We start from the raw sequence: 17,060 nt of genomic DNA, 5'->3' as shown, positions 1-17,060 counted from the left end.
TGCCTGATTCATATTACGCTCGCTACCTTCGGGAGTTTGAAAAAGCTGTGCAATAAAGTGATTGCTTATTGAATAGATGCCTCTATCAATTTGATTGAAGGCTAGATTTATGTTGTCATTTGACGAGTATTAAATTTCAATGTATGGAAGGAGAATCGTTGCATAAACCACGTGCTCGAGATATTGTTTGAAAAATGGACAAGACTCTCGAGTAAACTACAACTGTATTGTAGTAATTTGTATTTCATCATTATCTAGAAAAAGTAGCCTATGTCCAGACTATAATTATACTAAATTTAATACAGACACAATAACAGGTTCTCGTGAAAGGGTACACACATCCATACCTAAAAAGTTTCGTTTATAATATTTGTAGGATATCGAAAAATACGAGTTTTTAATTTACAGTTTGTCTCGCATTAAAAACAATTATTCCGACAACCTTAAATTGTGCACTCCTTTATATGACAATATTCATTACGTATTTCACTTAACTGTATCCAATTAATTACAACAGTACATTGTATTTCGATACTGGCTACCGCCCATGGCACATATTCAGGCGCCTCATTATTTCTGCTTCGATCGTTTCTATCGGTGACCATTTTGAGAATAATTTACATCGCAACAACTCCTTTGGCATAGCCGTAGTACGGTTTTCGCGAAATTTGTAGGCACTTGGCCGTTTTGAAAACTTGGAAAGGAGGTCGGTAACCGAATCTTTCGATTGGTCTGCATTTGGCGGAATGGGTACGGTCTCATGTTACATTATTGGATCTTCTGATACTCTGCGCTTAGTATTGACTCAATTTATGCCTTATTAAAAGTGTTTAATGGTATTTTAAATTTAAAATAAGTAAACACTTAATGCATTGTTTGAGGTATGTTTGCATTATATAAACTTTCTCCAAAAAATAGTAAAACCATTTTAACGAAAAATTTAAATAGGAGCATTGAACAGAATAGGACAGTGTTAGAATACTAATAATAAAACAAGGCACTGTCTAATGTCGAGCGCTTATGACTTCAGACCATTTATTAATTTAGAAGTTTTGGTTGCGGCGCATTGAACACCGAGGAATGTAATGGGCGAGATTTAAATTGCCACGCTATCAATGTCATCAATGATAAAACGTTAACAGCGGCGATCGTTTATCTATTGTATGTGATTGGGTAAGGAATTGAACTGAGGGTACTCCAATTTAGTCGCTGCCGGCTATAAAGATTGGTATCGAAGTCATTACTGTGTAGTTTTAACTTTGATGTTTATGGTATATGCGGCTGTAAAGTGCGGGAGGCGTTTTTATGTTGCCTCTGTCATATTCACTTACGGTCCGTTATCACTGCTAGGCTAGATTGTAGAATTGGTTTCGTTAAATGTATAGAGGACAATAGAATAAGCAAGAATAATCAATACTAATGGTCAATCACAACAATCAATTCCTTTAAAGTAGTTCATAATTCAACTAGTTAAAAAACAAAACTCGATGGACTTGAGATTTTCGGAAATCTATAAACGTTTTACAGTCAGATTTCGATTTCAAGCAATAACTACTTAAATCTTGCGAAATGTTTGCTTTGCTAGAGCAACAATACGGTAAGCGACCTTGTTCAAGGCACAATTACACAAATGCTGTTGTTATTATTAACTATAATGGGCTGGCTATTCTGCGACGTTGTCATGTCAATGAGCGGTTCACGCTTTGCACTTATTTCCATTGTAACTGTGCCAAAGGAAATACATTCAACTGCTCTCAATTGGTGTTATTTCACTTATCCTGCCTTTCAATGATACCGCAGTCATATCGGCGTTGATAGTGGATAGCTGATAAGTGTCCAGGAGAAATGTAGATCTTCTGTGATAGGGAATTAGGACGAAAATAGGTAAAAAGTGTAGTCGCTTTTTAAATCTTTTTATTGACATTGTATTAAATTGGTGATAATCTCTGATATCTTGCTATGGCTTATGAGGATTCATAAAACGGAATTCCATTTCTAGAAATTATTAGTTATTTCTATAAATGGAATTCCGTTAAAGTCATAGAGGTAGGTACTAGGTAAATCTTAACTATTAGCTCGTCTACGCACAGGTGATCTTTAACAAACATTCGTAGTACTCGTACAAAAGGTGTGGTAGTGAACTCCCTAAATGGGGAGAAATGGCAGTGACCAACGACGTGTGACCTCGCCATATGGAGTGACGGTGTTGCCGCTAAATTGCCTTAAACTCATTGTGTTTATTTACAATGGCGAAAGTGAAATCGATTATCGCCTTCGGTGTGTTTTGTATTGTGGGATTTTTTCGTTTTTGTGATGTCCACGTGTCTTTAATGATCAGTGATTTGTATGTAAATTCTCAAGCTTTCCTTTAAGCGATTTTCTTGTCACGAGATTGGTTAAACTATTAAGGTGTGTTTTTGCAGCTTCTTATAACCAGTCTGCGAGTCCTAATCTGGAGTTTAAGAGTTCAACCGAGTTTATATTTACTAAATTTAGAATAAGTAAAATATTCCTCTATAAATTATGAAATGCTGGGTATTTGGTAACAAAATCCAGTATTGTCGTAAGTTTGCTTCATATCCTGTTAACGAGGCTGCCGTATCCTGCACTAGCTGTGTGTATAGTTTATAATGAGTTTCCATAACTTTGCACATTAAAAAGTTTTCAAAGGATTTGTATGAATGAGAAATAATTTATTTTACAACATAAGTCGCTACATTGCACAAGAAGCATCATTATTAATAAAAGTTGTTTGAAAGAATGTTTTCATAATTATTTTTTCGGTTAAACATTATTTATTACATTGTAGGCTTGTTTTTTTATGTTATACGGTTTCTAACGTTTACAATATAAATAAATGTACATACATACTTAAATGATATTTTGCTCCTTTTTAAATATATATTTACATAATTTATTCTTCGCCATCCGTGACACAGTCTAGTTAACTTTTACTTTATAGAAACGTGAGGTTTCAAGGTTATATGATATTACCAATAAGTTAAACAAGAAATATACAGTATTCTGTGGATTTATTTAATTTTAATGGCTACGCATACTTTGTATATGAATAAGTACATACTCGTGTGTATTTTTATTGCTTATTATTTATTATTTAAAAAAATACTTAAGTAATCCACCTAAACATCAAATTTCATCCAAAATTTAGATTTAGTATAGTTAGATACATATAAAGTTACTCGTATTGTGTTGTTAGTATTGAAGAATAATATTTATATTTAGTTTCCATTGTTATTATTTTCTATAAAAAAACTGCAACGTACCTTGAAACGTGTGGGGAGTAGTACACTACAAATTCTAAAATATGACCAAATGCGAACACTTTCCTATAAAACACAAAATGAATCGCTCCAATCAATTGAAAACAACCTTCGTTTTCGAAACGTCTATTGAAAATATAAAAATTTTCTTGTATATTTACAAGCAACGTGGGGCTATTTCACTAATTATCCTTATCAATACTGTGTGGATTAATTAGAAATAGAATTATTGTTATTGCGACCTTGCATTACGGAGTGCACCAGTACCTTATCAGAATAATAACAATAATAGAGATGTTCTATTAAATTGTAATCAAATACGAAACAAACACCCGGTGTACTTTTAATGTCTGAAACTGATACGAGAAGCTAATTTCATTTATCTTCCAGGACTGTTGTTTTAGTATACAGAGATCGGTTCAAATCTACTATATTTTAAAATTACTCAAGGTTTGGAAGGAATAAAGAAATATTACAGACGTATTTATTGTGTAGTAACAAGTTAGCTATATGGTAATTTATAATCCATTTTATCTATATACTGATCCTTAGACAAGCCTTTTAGACCCTGCAATTTATAAAGACATAATGGTAGCATCTATACATATGTACGTCGTTAATCTGGTAATAACGATATTGAAACCATTATAAGAGGCTTATAGACAAAACCGTTTCACCATAGGGCCCTTTGTGGCTTTAAAACGAAACTTGCATAACCACGAGATTCGACATCTTGAAACTCGAGGAAATCGTCAACTAGAAGCAAAGCCACTGTTATCGGTGACCCAGTGAGATAAAAGCCACAAATAACTCAGTCGCGTTTGCTTAATGCACTATGCATTATCTAGTTTAGAGTTTAGTGTTAAGAATTTTAAAAGTGATTGATTTATAAGAGTGCAATATGTAATTTATGGATGTTTCTCTAAATTAAGCACTTAAATGTAATTTAATGAGTCTTTTGCTTCCATTTGTTCCTTAATTATTCGTTTATACACACACCAATATTTGTTAATTTCAGTCATTGGTAAATATTACAATTTATTTGAACATAAATATCAATCGCCGTACAAGCTGTTGTGCTCAAACAATTATAGCAATCGCAAATTGAAAGGCCCGACGAATTAATTGTTTAATTGCGAAGTACAGTTTCCTACTTTCTCCAGTAAATCCCAAGTTAGTGAAGATGGAAAGTGAACGGTGAATAATGAAGTTGTAGCGCCATTCCTGGAGGCTGGCCGAATATGGACCGTTTGGACTGTATACGGATCGCACCGTTACAGCTGATAAAGACATGTTACACTGTCGCAGGCACTATTGTACTTGTCGCAGACTTATTGTTGTGCCCTATTTTTATGCACGTACGTCAATTAGGATTGTTTTGTAGAATGTCATGCGTTAATTTAAGCAATAGCGTGGGGGCGAGCGAAGCGAACGCTTTCGAGCGATGATATTTTATTTTTAATTGTATGTATAAAAAAGATATGTGTGTAATGATTTTCTTACTTTTTCCGTCAAATATTAATTATTATATTAGGTATATAGTGAAAAAATATTACCTACATATAAATAGTATAAAATATTTATTGTAAAATAATAATAATAATATAAGTATTTTAAAGTTTATTAAAACATTAAGCAAATTTTTAATATGATAGATTTTAAGTAATTTTAATAAAATATAAAAGAGATTTTCCGATACCGGGAATCGAACCCGAGCCTCCTGGGTGAGAGCCAGGTATCCTAGCCACTAGACCATATCGGATGTTGTGGGATCCGCGTAAAATGTGCATAACATTCGCAAATTGTACAATTGAATCGACCTTAATGCGCTCCCGAAATGGGTCGTTGAAACACAACGCGTGTGACATCATGCAGGAAGCATGCATTATACGCGTTTGTTCTCAATTGTCACAAGCATTTTACTAATAAATTTACCTTTTGCTTTATTCGTCATCATTGGAAATTTACCTTTTTTTTATTTTTTCATAATAGGGCAGCGCTTGACCTCGATCTCGCCTGATGGTAAGCTGAAATGTGGTCTAAAATGGAGCGCGCTTCCCTAGAAGTAATTCTAGGCATTCCATATATTATGTATATTTATTCTAGATGTTTTTTGTCACTGAGCTCCTAAGCGGTAAGACCGATTTTAATGCTTTTCGTTTGCGGTTTCCGTTCTCGAATCTGAGAATAGTTTACATTGATACGAACGCGCCCGGAGCCGAGGGAATAGTTAGTGTATTATAATGTCTCCTAAACCCTTTAATTCAATTCATTGAACAATTGCGGGTACATTTGCATACCGTTGGGCGTTTATAATGTATTCTTTCAATGTTACAATCTCCGATAGCAGAGGACTATTTTCTTTTATGGTGGTATTAAGATAAGCGCTGCGCCTGCATGCAATTTATTGCTAATTATTTCAGTCATTCGTGACAAATATTTCATGATAAGAAATGAATATTATGCTTCGTACATTTTTTAACGTCACGTCCACTGTTTGCAGTTTTCAATACAGATTTTGTTATTGTTCGTAGAGAGGCTTTGTATCAAAATGAATATGGGCTACGTCAGTTTCGGTAGAGATTTTTCGTAAAAGTATTTTGAATACTCCATATGTAGGCACGTTCAAAAATACGAAACGAGTTCAAATAAAAAAAGAGACTTTTCATATTTTAGGTTTTGCGTTACTGTTAATTTATTTCTATAATTACAATGGTTTTTGTGTCGAGCCTGTATGATGTAGAAACCTTACATAGTGTCACGATTGGTATCGATGGTATTGATGATATCGATGAAATTGATAAAGGTTTATCAATAGTGAACTTGGTAAAGTTAACGATGAACCTTTCTAGTCTACTTGATACTGGAAGAATCATAGTACATTATTTTTAAATAAATGTCACTGTGAAATTTATAGTGTCTTGTTGTAAGCCGTTGTAGAAAAAACATAATTTTTGCATGTAACGCTCTTATTTAATATATATCTGGATTGCTCGTATCGTATAATACGTTATTATCCTCGTTTGAAGTGAGCTGCTTGGCCTTCAGCCAATGAAAGAAATCTCTTTGAAAATAAGAAATTCTTACGTGTGTGGTACTAAGTAGCCCATACATTTTCTCCGGGGCGGATGTACGTGTATACATACAGCTAAGCAAACAAACAAACAACCAGATCGGAGTCCATCAAATGTTTATTAATGTTAATTCACCACAAAGCTAAGATCCAAAAATACTCCCAACGAATTTACCGCACCTGTGCCGTATACAGATTGTATAAACAATCTATGGACCTACCTACATGTGACGCTGAAGGCTGACTTTAAAATACATTCCGAATGTCCATCGGAAAATTTCAAAACGCCCGACGATTTACAATAATTCATAATTTTTTACGCCTCACATTCTTTCTTAAAATACAACACAATGGACGAAGGGAAGATGCTTTATGGGCCATAAAGCTTACTACGAATCGCTGGGGCCACAGCTGTTGAAATAATATTGGATATAAACTGGACTGCAATTAATGATTCCGGGTTCTAAATAGCCAGCATAATGATAGTATGTCTGTAGCTTGGTATTAACGGGTTTAATGTCTGTAATGATAACGAAAGTTATGATTCTTGCAATGCAACTAAGAATCGGTTTCATAATGCATTATATAGTAATGTATATTATGATGCTTCTTTTTACTTTAATTCTATCTTTATAGGGACATAATATCTAATCAGGATTGAAGATAGGTTTCGCCAATTGTATCCACGCATGATTTATAAAATTTATATTTTCCTAACTTTATACAGTATTTGTATATACATAGGATCAAAATTCTCCTTATAAGTTGCGTTAAATTCATGTGAACAGGAGCAAAACCGCAGGGAATAACTAGGTTTTATAATTATTACAAATAAAAAATTGTGTTAATTTGTTGCTTTATCTCGATGAAGAATTTCATTACATTTTTTTTGTGTCTGGCGATAGTTAGGATGCTTGAGTGATATCAGATACATTTTAGCGTGGTATACCATCTCATTTTCTTTGAATATGCAGGCGATTCCAGGGGGGAAAACTAGTTCGATATAAGACAGTAAAGCCACAGTGTCATTGTTATATACACGACTGTTATTTATGAATTTCACAAACAATGCGAACTGTTACTAGGGATTGTTAAATACACTTATATTACTGGCGTATTGTTATCTTCACGTTTCTGCTGTGTTACGAGTCATTACATTAATTTTAGATGTCACTTGTCGAGAAATTGAGATGTTAACGTTCATGCCAAGCGATGAGTCTGGATCGCGAGTGATTGAATTAGGTATATTATGAAAACTCATTTATATATTGAAAATGAAGATCACCTTTGCTTTGAAAGAGTAGTAATAGACATTTGATATCGCTTTTTGAGTTTTCACCCGTTAAAGTTAATTGATTTGAAAGTGTTATTTCTATAAATTGCTGTTTGTTATTTTTTTAATGAATATAGTGAAACGTACGTATATCGCATTTTCTCATAAAATCCACATCTTAACATGCCATTTAAAAATGTTCATGTTACTTCGCCCACGTTGCCAATGTGTCAAACGCTCGTCCGATGTCATTGGAGTGAACTACACCTGTTCAGGTGGGCGGCATTGTCATGGCCGATAGATAAATATACTTGGTAACTTGTAGTTTTATTAATCCTAAAACGTACTTTATCTATTCTTTGCCAATCTATGGTAATGACTATCGTCAAAAATAGCTATAATTTATTTCGCATTCGGCACATTATACCAGTTGGTTAATATATTCGAGTATAACAATCAAACGGTTTCGTATTGTGAATTCAATACAACGTTATCATTACGCAATAGAATCGAACAAAAGCTTTCTCGGTCAATAGATGCCTAAGTAGGTAGCAAAGTTCAAGGAAACGTATAGGCGAGTGATTCAGACGCAGACACCGTGACTTCGCTTCCGCTGCGACCTGATGCATTAGCTTTGGCATACCACGCGTCGTGCAAATTTCTACGACCCCTGTCTGTTTCAATTTATAAATAATCCCGAATGGCCAGTGGTCGCGACGGTGCGGCAGACCGCGGACGGCGCGGGCGCGCACCGTAATGTTCCCCTCGGAAACCTGGACCTAGCGCGATGTATCGCTAACGTCAAGCGACCCGAAAATCGCGAGTGAAACCGGTGATTTGTGACCTTTTTAGTGATATAAGGAAAATCGCCTCCGCTCATACCCGCCGCGGTTTACTTTGCGTTTTATTTGTTCATAAAATAATAATCGCAATGACTTAGTATATTAGACGTTCAGTATTTGCACATGTGCTTAAGATTTCTCGTGTTCATCTGATTAAGCAAACCTGTCGCTTCCAATTTGCTGAAGAATGAATAGTTGTCTGACACTTTTGAAATTTTCCTCGTGTGATTTATGAAGTGAAGTCACGGATCTCATTCAACTTTTAATGAATGATGTTTCTTTTTGGTCGACGTTAGTGGATATCGTATTCAATTTCAGGGAGTGATTCGGTTGTGTCGGCGGATGAATGCATTAGGATGTCTAATTTTATCTCACTTAGTTCCTTGGTAAGGACTCTTGAGCGCGTCTCCATAAATACATCGAGACGGTCAAGCATGTCACTAATGCAATATGTCCACTCATTGGAATGTCTTCCGTAGAATCGAATTGTTATCTTTGATCGGAGATTCTGTACAATTGGATAGTATCTGTTATCGGAGAAATTCCACTTACGATCGTTGAAAAATTACATTAAGCGATACATTGGTGAAGGTTTACCAATAAATATCATGATGTGTTTTGTTCTTTTTTTCTTTCTCTTTATTATAAACTAGCTGCGCCCCGCGGTTTCACCCGCGTAAGTCCGTATCCCGTAGGAATATCGGGATAAAAAGATGACTATGTGTTATTCCAGTCGTCCAGCTATCGATGTACAAAGTTTCATTGCAATCGGTTCAGTAGTTTTTGCGTGAAAGAGTAACAAACTTATCCTTACAAACTTTCGCATTTATAATATTAGTAGGATTAGGAAGGATATTAGTAGGATAGAATTTTTGTGTGATGTATGTAAAAAATGTCGCTGCATGCTTTTTACTTTCACATATGAAACAAATTAAAATTAACGTAATAAACCAGCTATATACAATGACGCAAAATTATTATTTCACGATGTCCCCGTTAAAGAGAACGCCCATATCAATCATTATTATTTGCAATAAACTCTGCTTCAACGAGTTGACATTGAGTTATTATTTGAGTAGAGATCCTTTGTCTTCGTAATGAATAGGATTTAGATTAAAAAGCAAATAATAGTTGTAGGGAATTGTATAATTTCTCTATGTGTTTCTATACTGGGATTTTTATTTTTGATTACTTCAAATTTGAAAAAAATCTCCTTTAATATTTTCAATCAAACTAGTTTTTTTTTAATCGTTGTGAAGTCAGTTAGGCATGTGAGATAACTAAAATTTTCCCACCTTAACCAAGATGACATCATATTTTTTTAGTTGTTTGTGTAGGCGTGGATTATGGACAATGCTTACACAATCTTATAAACATATTTCGTCAATGTGGCCCTTTTATATTTATAGTCGTGAATCTAAGGCTAATTCGTAAGCTTTCCCAACGACCTCAACATTAACGGGCAAGGAGTAGCGCAACATAATCGTCGCCAATATCTATGATTGAATCTTACATTCTCCTAACTGTACGAGCATTCCTCAAATTCAGCGATTTGTGAGTGTATAAAGTAATTGCTAACAGATTGTTACGCAAAACTGATTGATGATAACGATCGAAGTCCATACCGTTACCTCAATTTGGCCACCGTCTTTTCATTTCGTTCGATCCAGGTTCGTTCACCTTGAGACAGTTTGTAAAGAAGACATTTCTAGTTTAATTTTTTCTTGTATATCGCGAACGATTTATTATTGTTTATGTTCACGTTGCTGTTCTGGTTCGTTTTGGTAACACCTCTGTAACGTGTGGAACTAATGGAGTATTAACGTAACCACGATTTGTATTATTGTCCATGATCAGATGAACACGTCGCATTATGATAGTTATAATGGAGTAATGCTGTTCAGTGAGTTTGTGTGTGTAGTTTAGTGGTGTGTGCAAAAAGCGAAAATGATGCAAGGATTGTTGGATTCTCTGTACAAAATCTATTCAGGTAAGATTGTTAGACCGCTGATTTATTTGCATGTGTTTTGATCAAAGGTGCGTTGAAAGAATAATGCGTTGTTTGACCTCACGTATACCACCCACGGTAGCTGACTAAAGGCACCTTCATAGATTTGTAATAAACACACTTTTTTAACATGCTTTTATCAGTTTCACTTGTATGTTTACGGTACGTCACCTACTCCTTTACAATCGATTTTTAAAAGGACATATTAGTTTCACTTTTCAAAGATCGGTGACAATGCAGAAACTTTATGAATTTCTTTATTTCCCTCATTAGGATCGACAGAATTAAATAGTTTCCTTGCGTTTACCTTATAAGAGCAAGTGTAAAACATGTATCATTGTTATGAAATCTTTATCCTAACAGTTGAGAAGTTTGATGAATTTTTATTATCCTAATAGTTTTCCATATTCTCCGGAATTCATTTATATACACTTGCAATAACAAAATGCCATTCCTGACCGTCGAGTTTAAATGTTAAAAAGAGCTATGTTAGTAAAGTAAAAACTAGAAAGAGCGGAGACAGAGCTCACCTAACTGGAGGTAAATGAAACACCTGAGCGATAATATTTTAAGCCGTGTGGCAACTTTTTTGTCCGTCAGTACCGAGAACTAGAATCATAAATCTGCACTGTCTGAATTTTTTTCAACAAACATTCGTAATAGCCATGTACCTATAATATTCATTACATACACAATGCCTATTAATATCTCGGCCTATTTGTTGCTTACGTTTGCACCACTGAACCTACATTTGTTTTGCTTTTTTAATTTCCTTTTGTTTGGATTATATTTTGTACTGAGATGGACTTGACATTGCGAAAAACATGGAATAACGTTTAACTAAAAGTAATACATATATGAGTGAAGCCGCTGGCGCTGTTCTAGTATGTTATATTTTCGGTTGAGTACTCGGACTGTAATTATTATAATCCAATTTCGCTATGGGCGGGGTAGCGATGAATCAGTGTTTAACTGGCAATTTGAGGTTTTTGTCGATGTTTTATCGTTGTAATGTTTGGGTCATCAATTTATTACACGTCTATTAAAATAGCCGGTTGTCTTCATTTTTCCAGTTATCTGTGTGTTGTGTGTCGAAACTGTACTGGCATTTAACATTGAAAAAGATTCGATATTATTCGATAACTCTCATTTACATGTAACATAGTGGGTATCTTCTCTAAGATACATTCGTAACTTAATGTTATACGCGTTTACTATTTAACGATTCATTGGAAAACTCACAGGAAAGCTAATTCTAGCTACTGATCTAATTTTAATACAATGTAATTTACTTTTCTTTGTAGCAAACATAAACACGAAGCTATCAAAATAGTTGTTTATTTTATTTAATCAAACATCTCGATGCAATGCCAATGTATGGCAGATATAAAACATGCAAGATTGGTTAAAATGTAAACGTTACAAGGTAATCTAACTACGTCTGATTCTAATCATGGCTACTTTAAAAGCCAGTTTTTCACACATTTCTTGCGCTTGTATAATTTTATTGTAATCGGTGATAGCAATGTTTCATTAATTGTTTTTTGGCACCTAGATGTTAAGAGAATGATAGATACTCTTATCAAAGACGCATGAATAGTTGCTATGTATGTCAAAGATAAAAACAAAAAAAAAAGAAAACACACTTTTCGATTATAATTAATGTAGTAAATATGCTTCTTACATTCAAATTAAAATATTTCTCACGAGTTTTTAAATCGGGGCGCGCCTCTTTGCTATTTTATAGTGGCAATGAGGTCTTGGTTAAATTAAGTTTGGATTAATCTTAAAGTTTTAATTTTGTTACCGTATAACGGTAGGTACAGGTGGGCAAGTTCGTGATTGAACCCGCAAGGCCGACTTACGGTGAATAGATCCATTGTGATCAGCAATTAGCATATGAATAATAGCTGACTGTTTGATTTTTATCAGTAAATTAATATTTCGCTAATACCAGTAATTTTGCTTTGGCTTGGTTAGAGAATGTGTGGTACGGTCTGTTGGTGAATTTAATTTATATTTAACGTACAGATAACATCAATGTTTATTGTAATATGATATATTTGATATTGTTGTTTGGGAGGATAGCCACGTACAACGAAATGTCGGAAGAATAATATATTCAATAAATCCCACTTAAAATTAGTAAACATACATATTATATTTTAATATGTAACATAATTTATAAGCAATTTTAAATACAATTTCGTAAATTCTACACGTTAAAATAATATTGCTGATTGGAACACGAAAATGAGGGACTTCAAAGTCCGCTACGTTGGCGGGATTGCCAATTGGCGTCACGGCGTGACAACAAATCAAGTGGGAGCTATCGTAGTTGGTTGTTGTACGATGTTTTCATTCGATGATTGACACGCGAGGTAGTAAGTACTACGGACACAGAAATAGATAGGGCCATATGTTCGCGGAATCGCATGAAGCGCTCGAAGCGCTGTGGTGGTAAAAGTAGGGAAATTGTACTTTTAATTGAATAGTTGAGCGAGCAGTTGCTTGGAGATTTGTATAATCCTTTAAGGTCGTTCATTTGAACATGTAATGGGCAATTCTGCCATGATTCTAGAAGGTATGATTCGACAGCAGCTATTTTTAGTTTTAACAGAAATCAGTTAATGACTATATGTGACTTATGAATGCTGTCTATACAAGAAGAGTCATATATTATATCTTTTATTATTTCAAAAATAGCCAGAGATCGGGCTACTATAATACTCTTGACTTTAGAGTTCAACATTTAATTGCGTATTTTGTATCAGCTCTTTTAATCAGCCATTAAACGCGTCATTATAAGTCGATTGTCTTTCGGAGTTTAATAAGGTGCGCGGTTTTCGATAAACGATATCATTTACGATATAATGGAAAGGTAACAGGACCGTGGCATTTACACAATGTGCATATTTACGTTAATGCTTGTTATTTTTTTTTATTATATATCCAAGGCCAACGTAATATTGTGTTTTTCTTGTATTGAATCAAAGACTATTTCTTTAACAGCTTATACTATTTAGAAGCTGTGTTAATATTGTATCATCGGTCCCTTTTCTGTGATTATCCTCGATGTCTTCCCGGTAGCGTTATCGGAATAATATTCTTGGAAACCGAAGATAATCCGGTTGTTTATTTAACGCATAAGTGTATATTTAAAATACATATGGAAATCGATAAGTTACGGAGTGTCATGTCGAAAATGATAAGGTTAACCTGTTATTAAATTTATCTCACTTAAGTTGCGTAATTCGTGTTTTATACGAGCGTAAGTGGGTTGAAATCAAAATTGTGTTAAATGTGGAGCAAGCAGTTGCTTATTAAACATGATAAATGCAATTAAAGTTTAACTGTATTTTATGACTTCATAATCAAAATCGACCAAGTGCGAGTCTGGACCATAGGATTATTTCCGCAAAACTAATATTAGTTACGTTTTCTTAACAATTCAATTTTGTTATTGGAGTTAAGATAAGACAAACATAAATGGATGATGTGTGTTGACGCGCTTTTTTATTGTAAACATTATTTAATTTTTATTAATTACGTTGTAGTTGCAACTAAAGCAATTCATTTAGTTTGAAAGAAGTAAAATTGAAACACAGTCGTTTGGCGCGCACATGAAACGTACCCTGCAAATATAATTGAGGGTGTTATTTAAATATATTCTGCTTTTATGATATGCACGGAAAAAAAATAAAGCAATATTTAGATACAGCATTTTAATGTAAAATAAATAACAATTCGCTAGTGTAAGTTAACGAAAAGGTTTTGTACTCAGGCGTTCGGGTAACCCTATAATTATATGTAATGTACATTCAATTCAACATCAAATTTTACTGAGCTGTCAGTAGCGTGCAATAATTTAACGATTGTACTCAAATTTTATCTCTGAATAGTTAATAATATAATAAGCATTTAGCAATGTCGTGTTAAGTGACATGTTTTCACTCATGTGATTCGATTTAAGAGGCCAATTATAAAGCTGAAAGTATGTCACAAATTCGTAATTTGTGTCGGTTAAGGTTCGAGAAAGCTCGCGTTGTTTTTGAGAAATCAAATAACAGTTTTATGTAAGCTTTAGAGTGAATTTGTGTTGATTCTTAAATTAAATAACTTGGGGATCCTGCCATTTATAAAACATGTCTTAATAAAATGCATTATCTATTACAAATTGACTATATTAGTAACAAAACAGCAATCATTATTAACATGTTATGTTATTATAATACATAAAAATATAATAAGCCCACAAAATGTCATTTACCTCGATCAAAGCTGCGTGCACCAACTATTGGTCATCAAAAATGTATAAATAAACACCGTTCCGATAAGGAAGTGAATTAATCATCATGTTTTATTGTTTAAAACGAACAATTAGTGCGCTCGTGTGAATGATACGCGGGTTTCGATTTTAATTAATATGCGCCATGCGTTGTTCTAATCATTTGCATTTGAATGTGCTAGTGATCTTGTTTAAACGTGTTTATAATATTAAATCGAAATTTTACGATGTTGTAATCTCTTTACGACTTTCTTCGTTGGCGTGTTTGTTTATACATATTTATTTGTGATATATACATATTTATTTGGTTGAATATAATTGGACAAATCAATGTGATGAAGAAGAAGCTTTATGTGGTGTGATTATTTTTATTGATCATAAAATTTTCTATATTTTCGTTGTAATACTTACATTTACCATTATACCAAGGTCAGTTGCGATAGTTAGAGGCAAATACGTGCTATAATGTATTATACATTTGCACAGTTAAAAGCTTATTGTGTGTAACTCAGCGAACAAAGGTGCTTTGTGGACTTATCTTTTTTTTACTTTCAAAGTAATAACGTTAAAGGTCAAAGATAATAACAATGGCGTTATTGCGAAATATCGTAATAATAATATCGTTGTGACTAATTAGTGTCATGTGAGGCAACGACCTCGTAAAAACAGGGAACAGGCCCGACCAGAATCTCATGCGTTTCCCGCCAAAACTGAAACCTTATACAGATGTTTTTTTTTTTCTTGACTGAGGCGTTAACCGCCATTCTTGTAACGTTTATTTTGCATGTGATTTTATATGTGCCTAAACATGTTTCGTCGGGTCGGTTGTGAATGCATTTTAAGAACTTGCGTACTCGACAACCTTTTGCTTGCTATCTGGTTTTGCAACGTATGAATGAATGTTTTTGATGCTGACAAATTAATTTATACAACGATGAGATTCGTAGCCATTTTATCAAATGGAAATGCTTTTGCATTGCATTGCATTGCGACTATGCCATGCTTCGAATAATGAGGCTCGGAAATGCTTTCGTTCCTCTTATGTCGTTCTCAGATCTTAGTTGGTACAGTTGGCCAACAATCTATCGCAAAATTGGGATGTTCATGAATCGTGATGCCATACACAAACTCTTATCTTATACACGTGCTTGTTGTAAATATGAAACAGTGTTATCAGTTGTTTAATTTGTGTTTTTATGTGTAAAAGAAACTTAACACAGCACACGGTGCTTCCTTTCATACATTGGTAGGTATTGAAGTGAAATTTAAGTGCCTATATTTATTTGAGAACGCAACACTTATTAATTACTGGCTGCACCCCGCGGTTTCACCCGCGCAAGTCCGTATCCCGTAGGAATATCGGAATAATAAGTTACCTATATGTTATTCCAGTTGTTCAGCTATCTAATACCAAATTTCATTGCAATCGGTTGAGTAGTTTTTGCGTGAAAGAGCAACAAACGCACACACATCCTTACAAACTTTCGCATTTATAATATTAGTAGGAAGTAGGATTAGTAGGATTAGAAAATTTCTCGTTACAATCTTTTCATACACGAAGCAAAGAAATAATAAATAAATTCCGCGACACCGCCGTGAATTCGTTTGATCGTGTGGGCGACGGGGCCAAGGTCTAGTGGATCCATTAGTGATAACATCAGAGACACTAGACATAATGTCTACTCAATGTGCACTGCCAACGCCATGTATGGAGGGGTAACCTGCTGGAATTCATAGGCGGTATAGACGTTATTTTTTGGATAAACTCCTGGTTGTATTGACAAGTATGGTGAACGCACAGACTGTTAGAATTTGCATGGTTATAAAATTGTTGCTAGTACTCAGTTGGAGTAGGTGCTACAATGTGGTTATATCATTAGAAAGAAAGAAAGAAAGAAAGAAAGAAAATATGTTTATTATGACACATACAGGTAAATATAACAAAGTAATAAATATGGTTAAAATATATATGTGCCTTAATTAGGCCCGCCACTCAGTGTCAGTACACTGATTTTCAGTGGATGCCTTATGCCTTATTGACAGCGGATGTGTTCATGCTCAAACTATTAAATTTATGAATGTTTTGTTAAATATAATACATGTATATTTATAATACGTGTGTAAATAATAATAATGATATACATTATTTATAAATGCACATATAGTTGAATATACATAATATTTACATATAGATAGAATATATTTTTAATAATAAAAATACAAACAATATAAGATATCATGAATAAATACCTACTTATTATATAATATACTAAGATAACTAAACAATGGGGGGGG

General features: G+C 33.9%; 1 protein-coding gene and 1 non-coding gene across 2 annotated transcripts in view; one reads left to right on the top strand and one right to left on the bottom strand.

The window, feature by feature from the left end:
- Positions 1-4,971: 4,971 nt before the first annotated feature.
- Trnae-cuc lies at positions 4,972-5,043 on the bottom strand. The gene has a single exon. It is a non-coding gene; the product is annotated as a tRNA-Glu (tRNA).
- Positions 5,044-10,291: 5,248 nt separating this feature from the next.
- LOC119834874 (rho GTPase-activating protein 23) overlaps positions 10,292-17,060 on the top strand; it is a gene marked incomplete at its 3' end in the record, with an annotated part of 249,700 nt that continues 242,931 nt past the window's right edge. Inside the window, exon 1 of the mRNA XM_038359391.1 lies at positions 10,292-10,459. Within this exon, the coding sequence (XP_038215319.1) occupies positions 10,417-10,459 (43 nt within the window). The remainder of the gene's footprint in view (positions 10,460-17,060) is intronic.

The sequence above is a fragment of the Zerene cesonia genome, chromosome 20 (genome assembly GCF_012273895.1).
Source record: "Zerene cesonia ecotype Mississippi chromosome 20, Zerene_cesonia_1.1, whole genome shotgun sequence".
Classification (NCBI taxonomy): domain Eukaryota; kingdom Metazoa; phylum Arthropoda; class Insecta; order Lepidoptera; family Pieridae; genus Zerene; species Zerene cesonia.
Note: the sequence above shows the minus strand (reverse complement) of the source record. Positions and strands in the feature narration are given on the sequence as shown.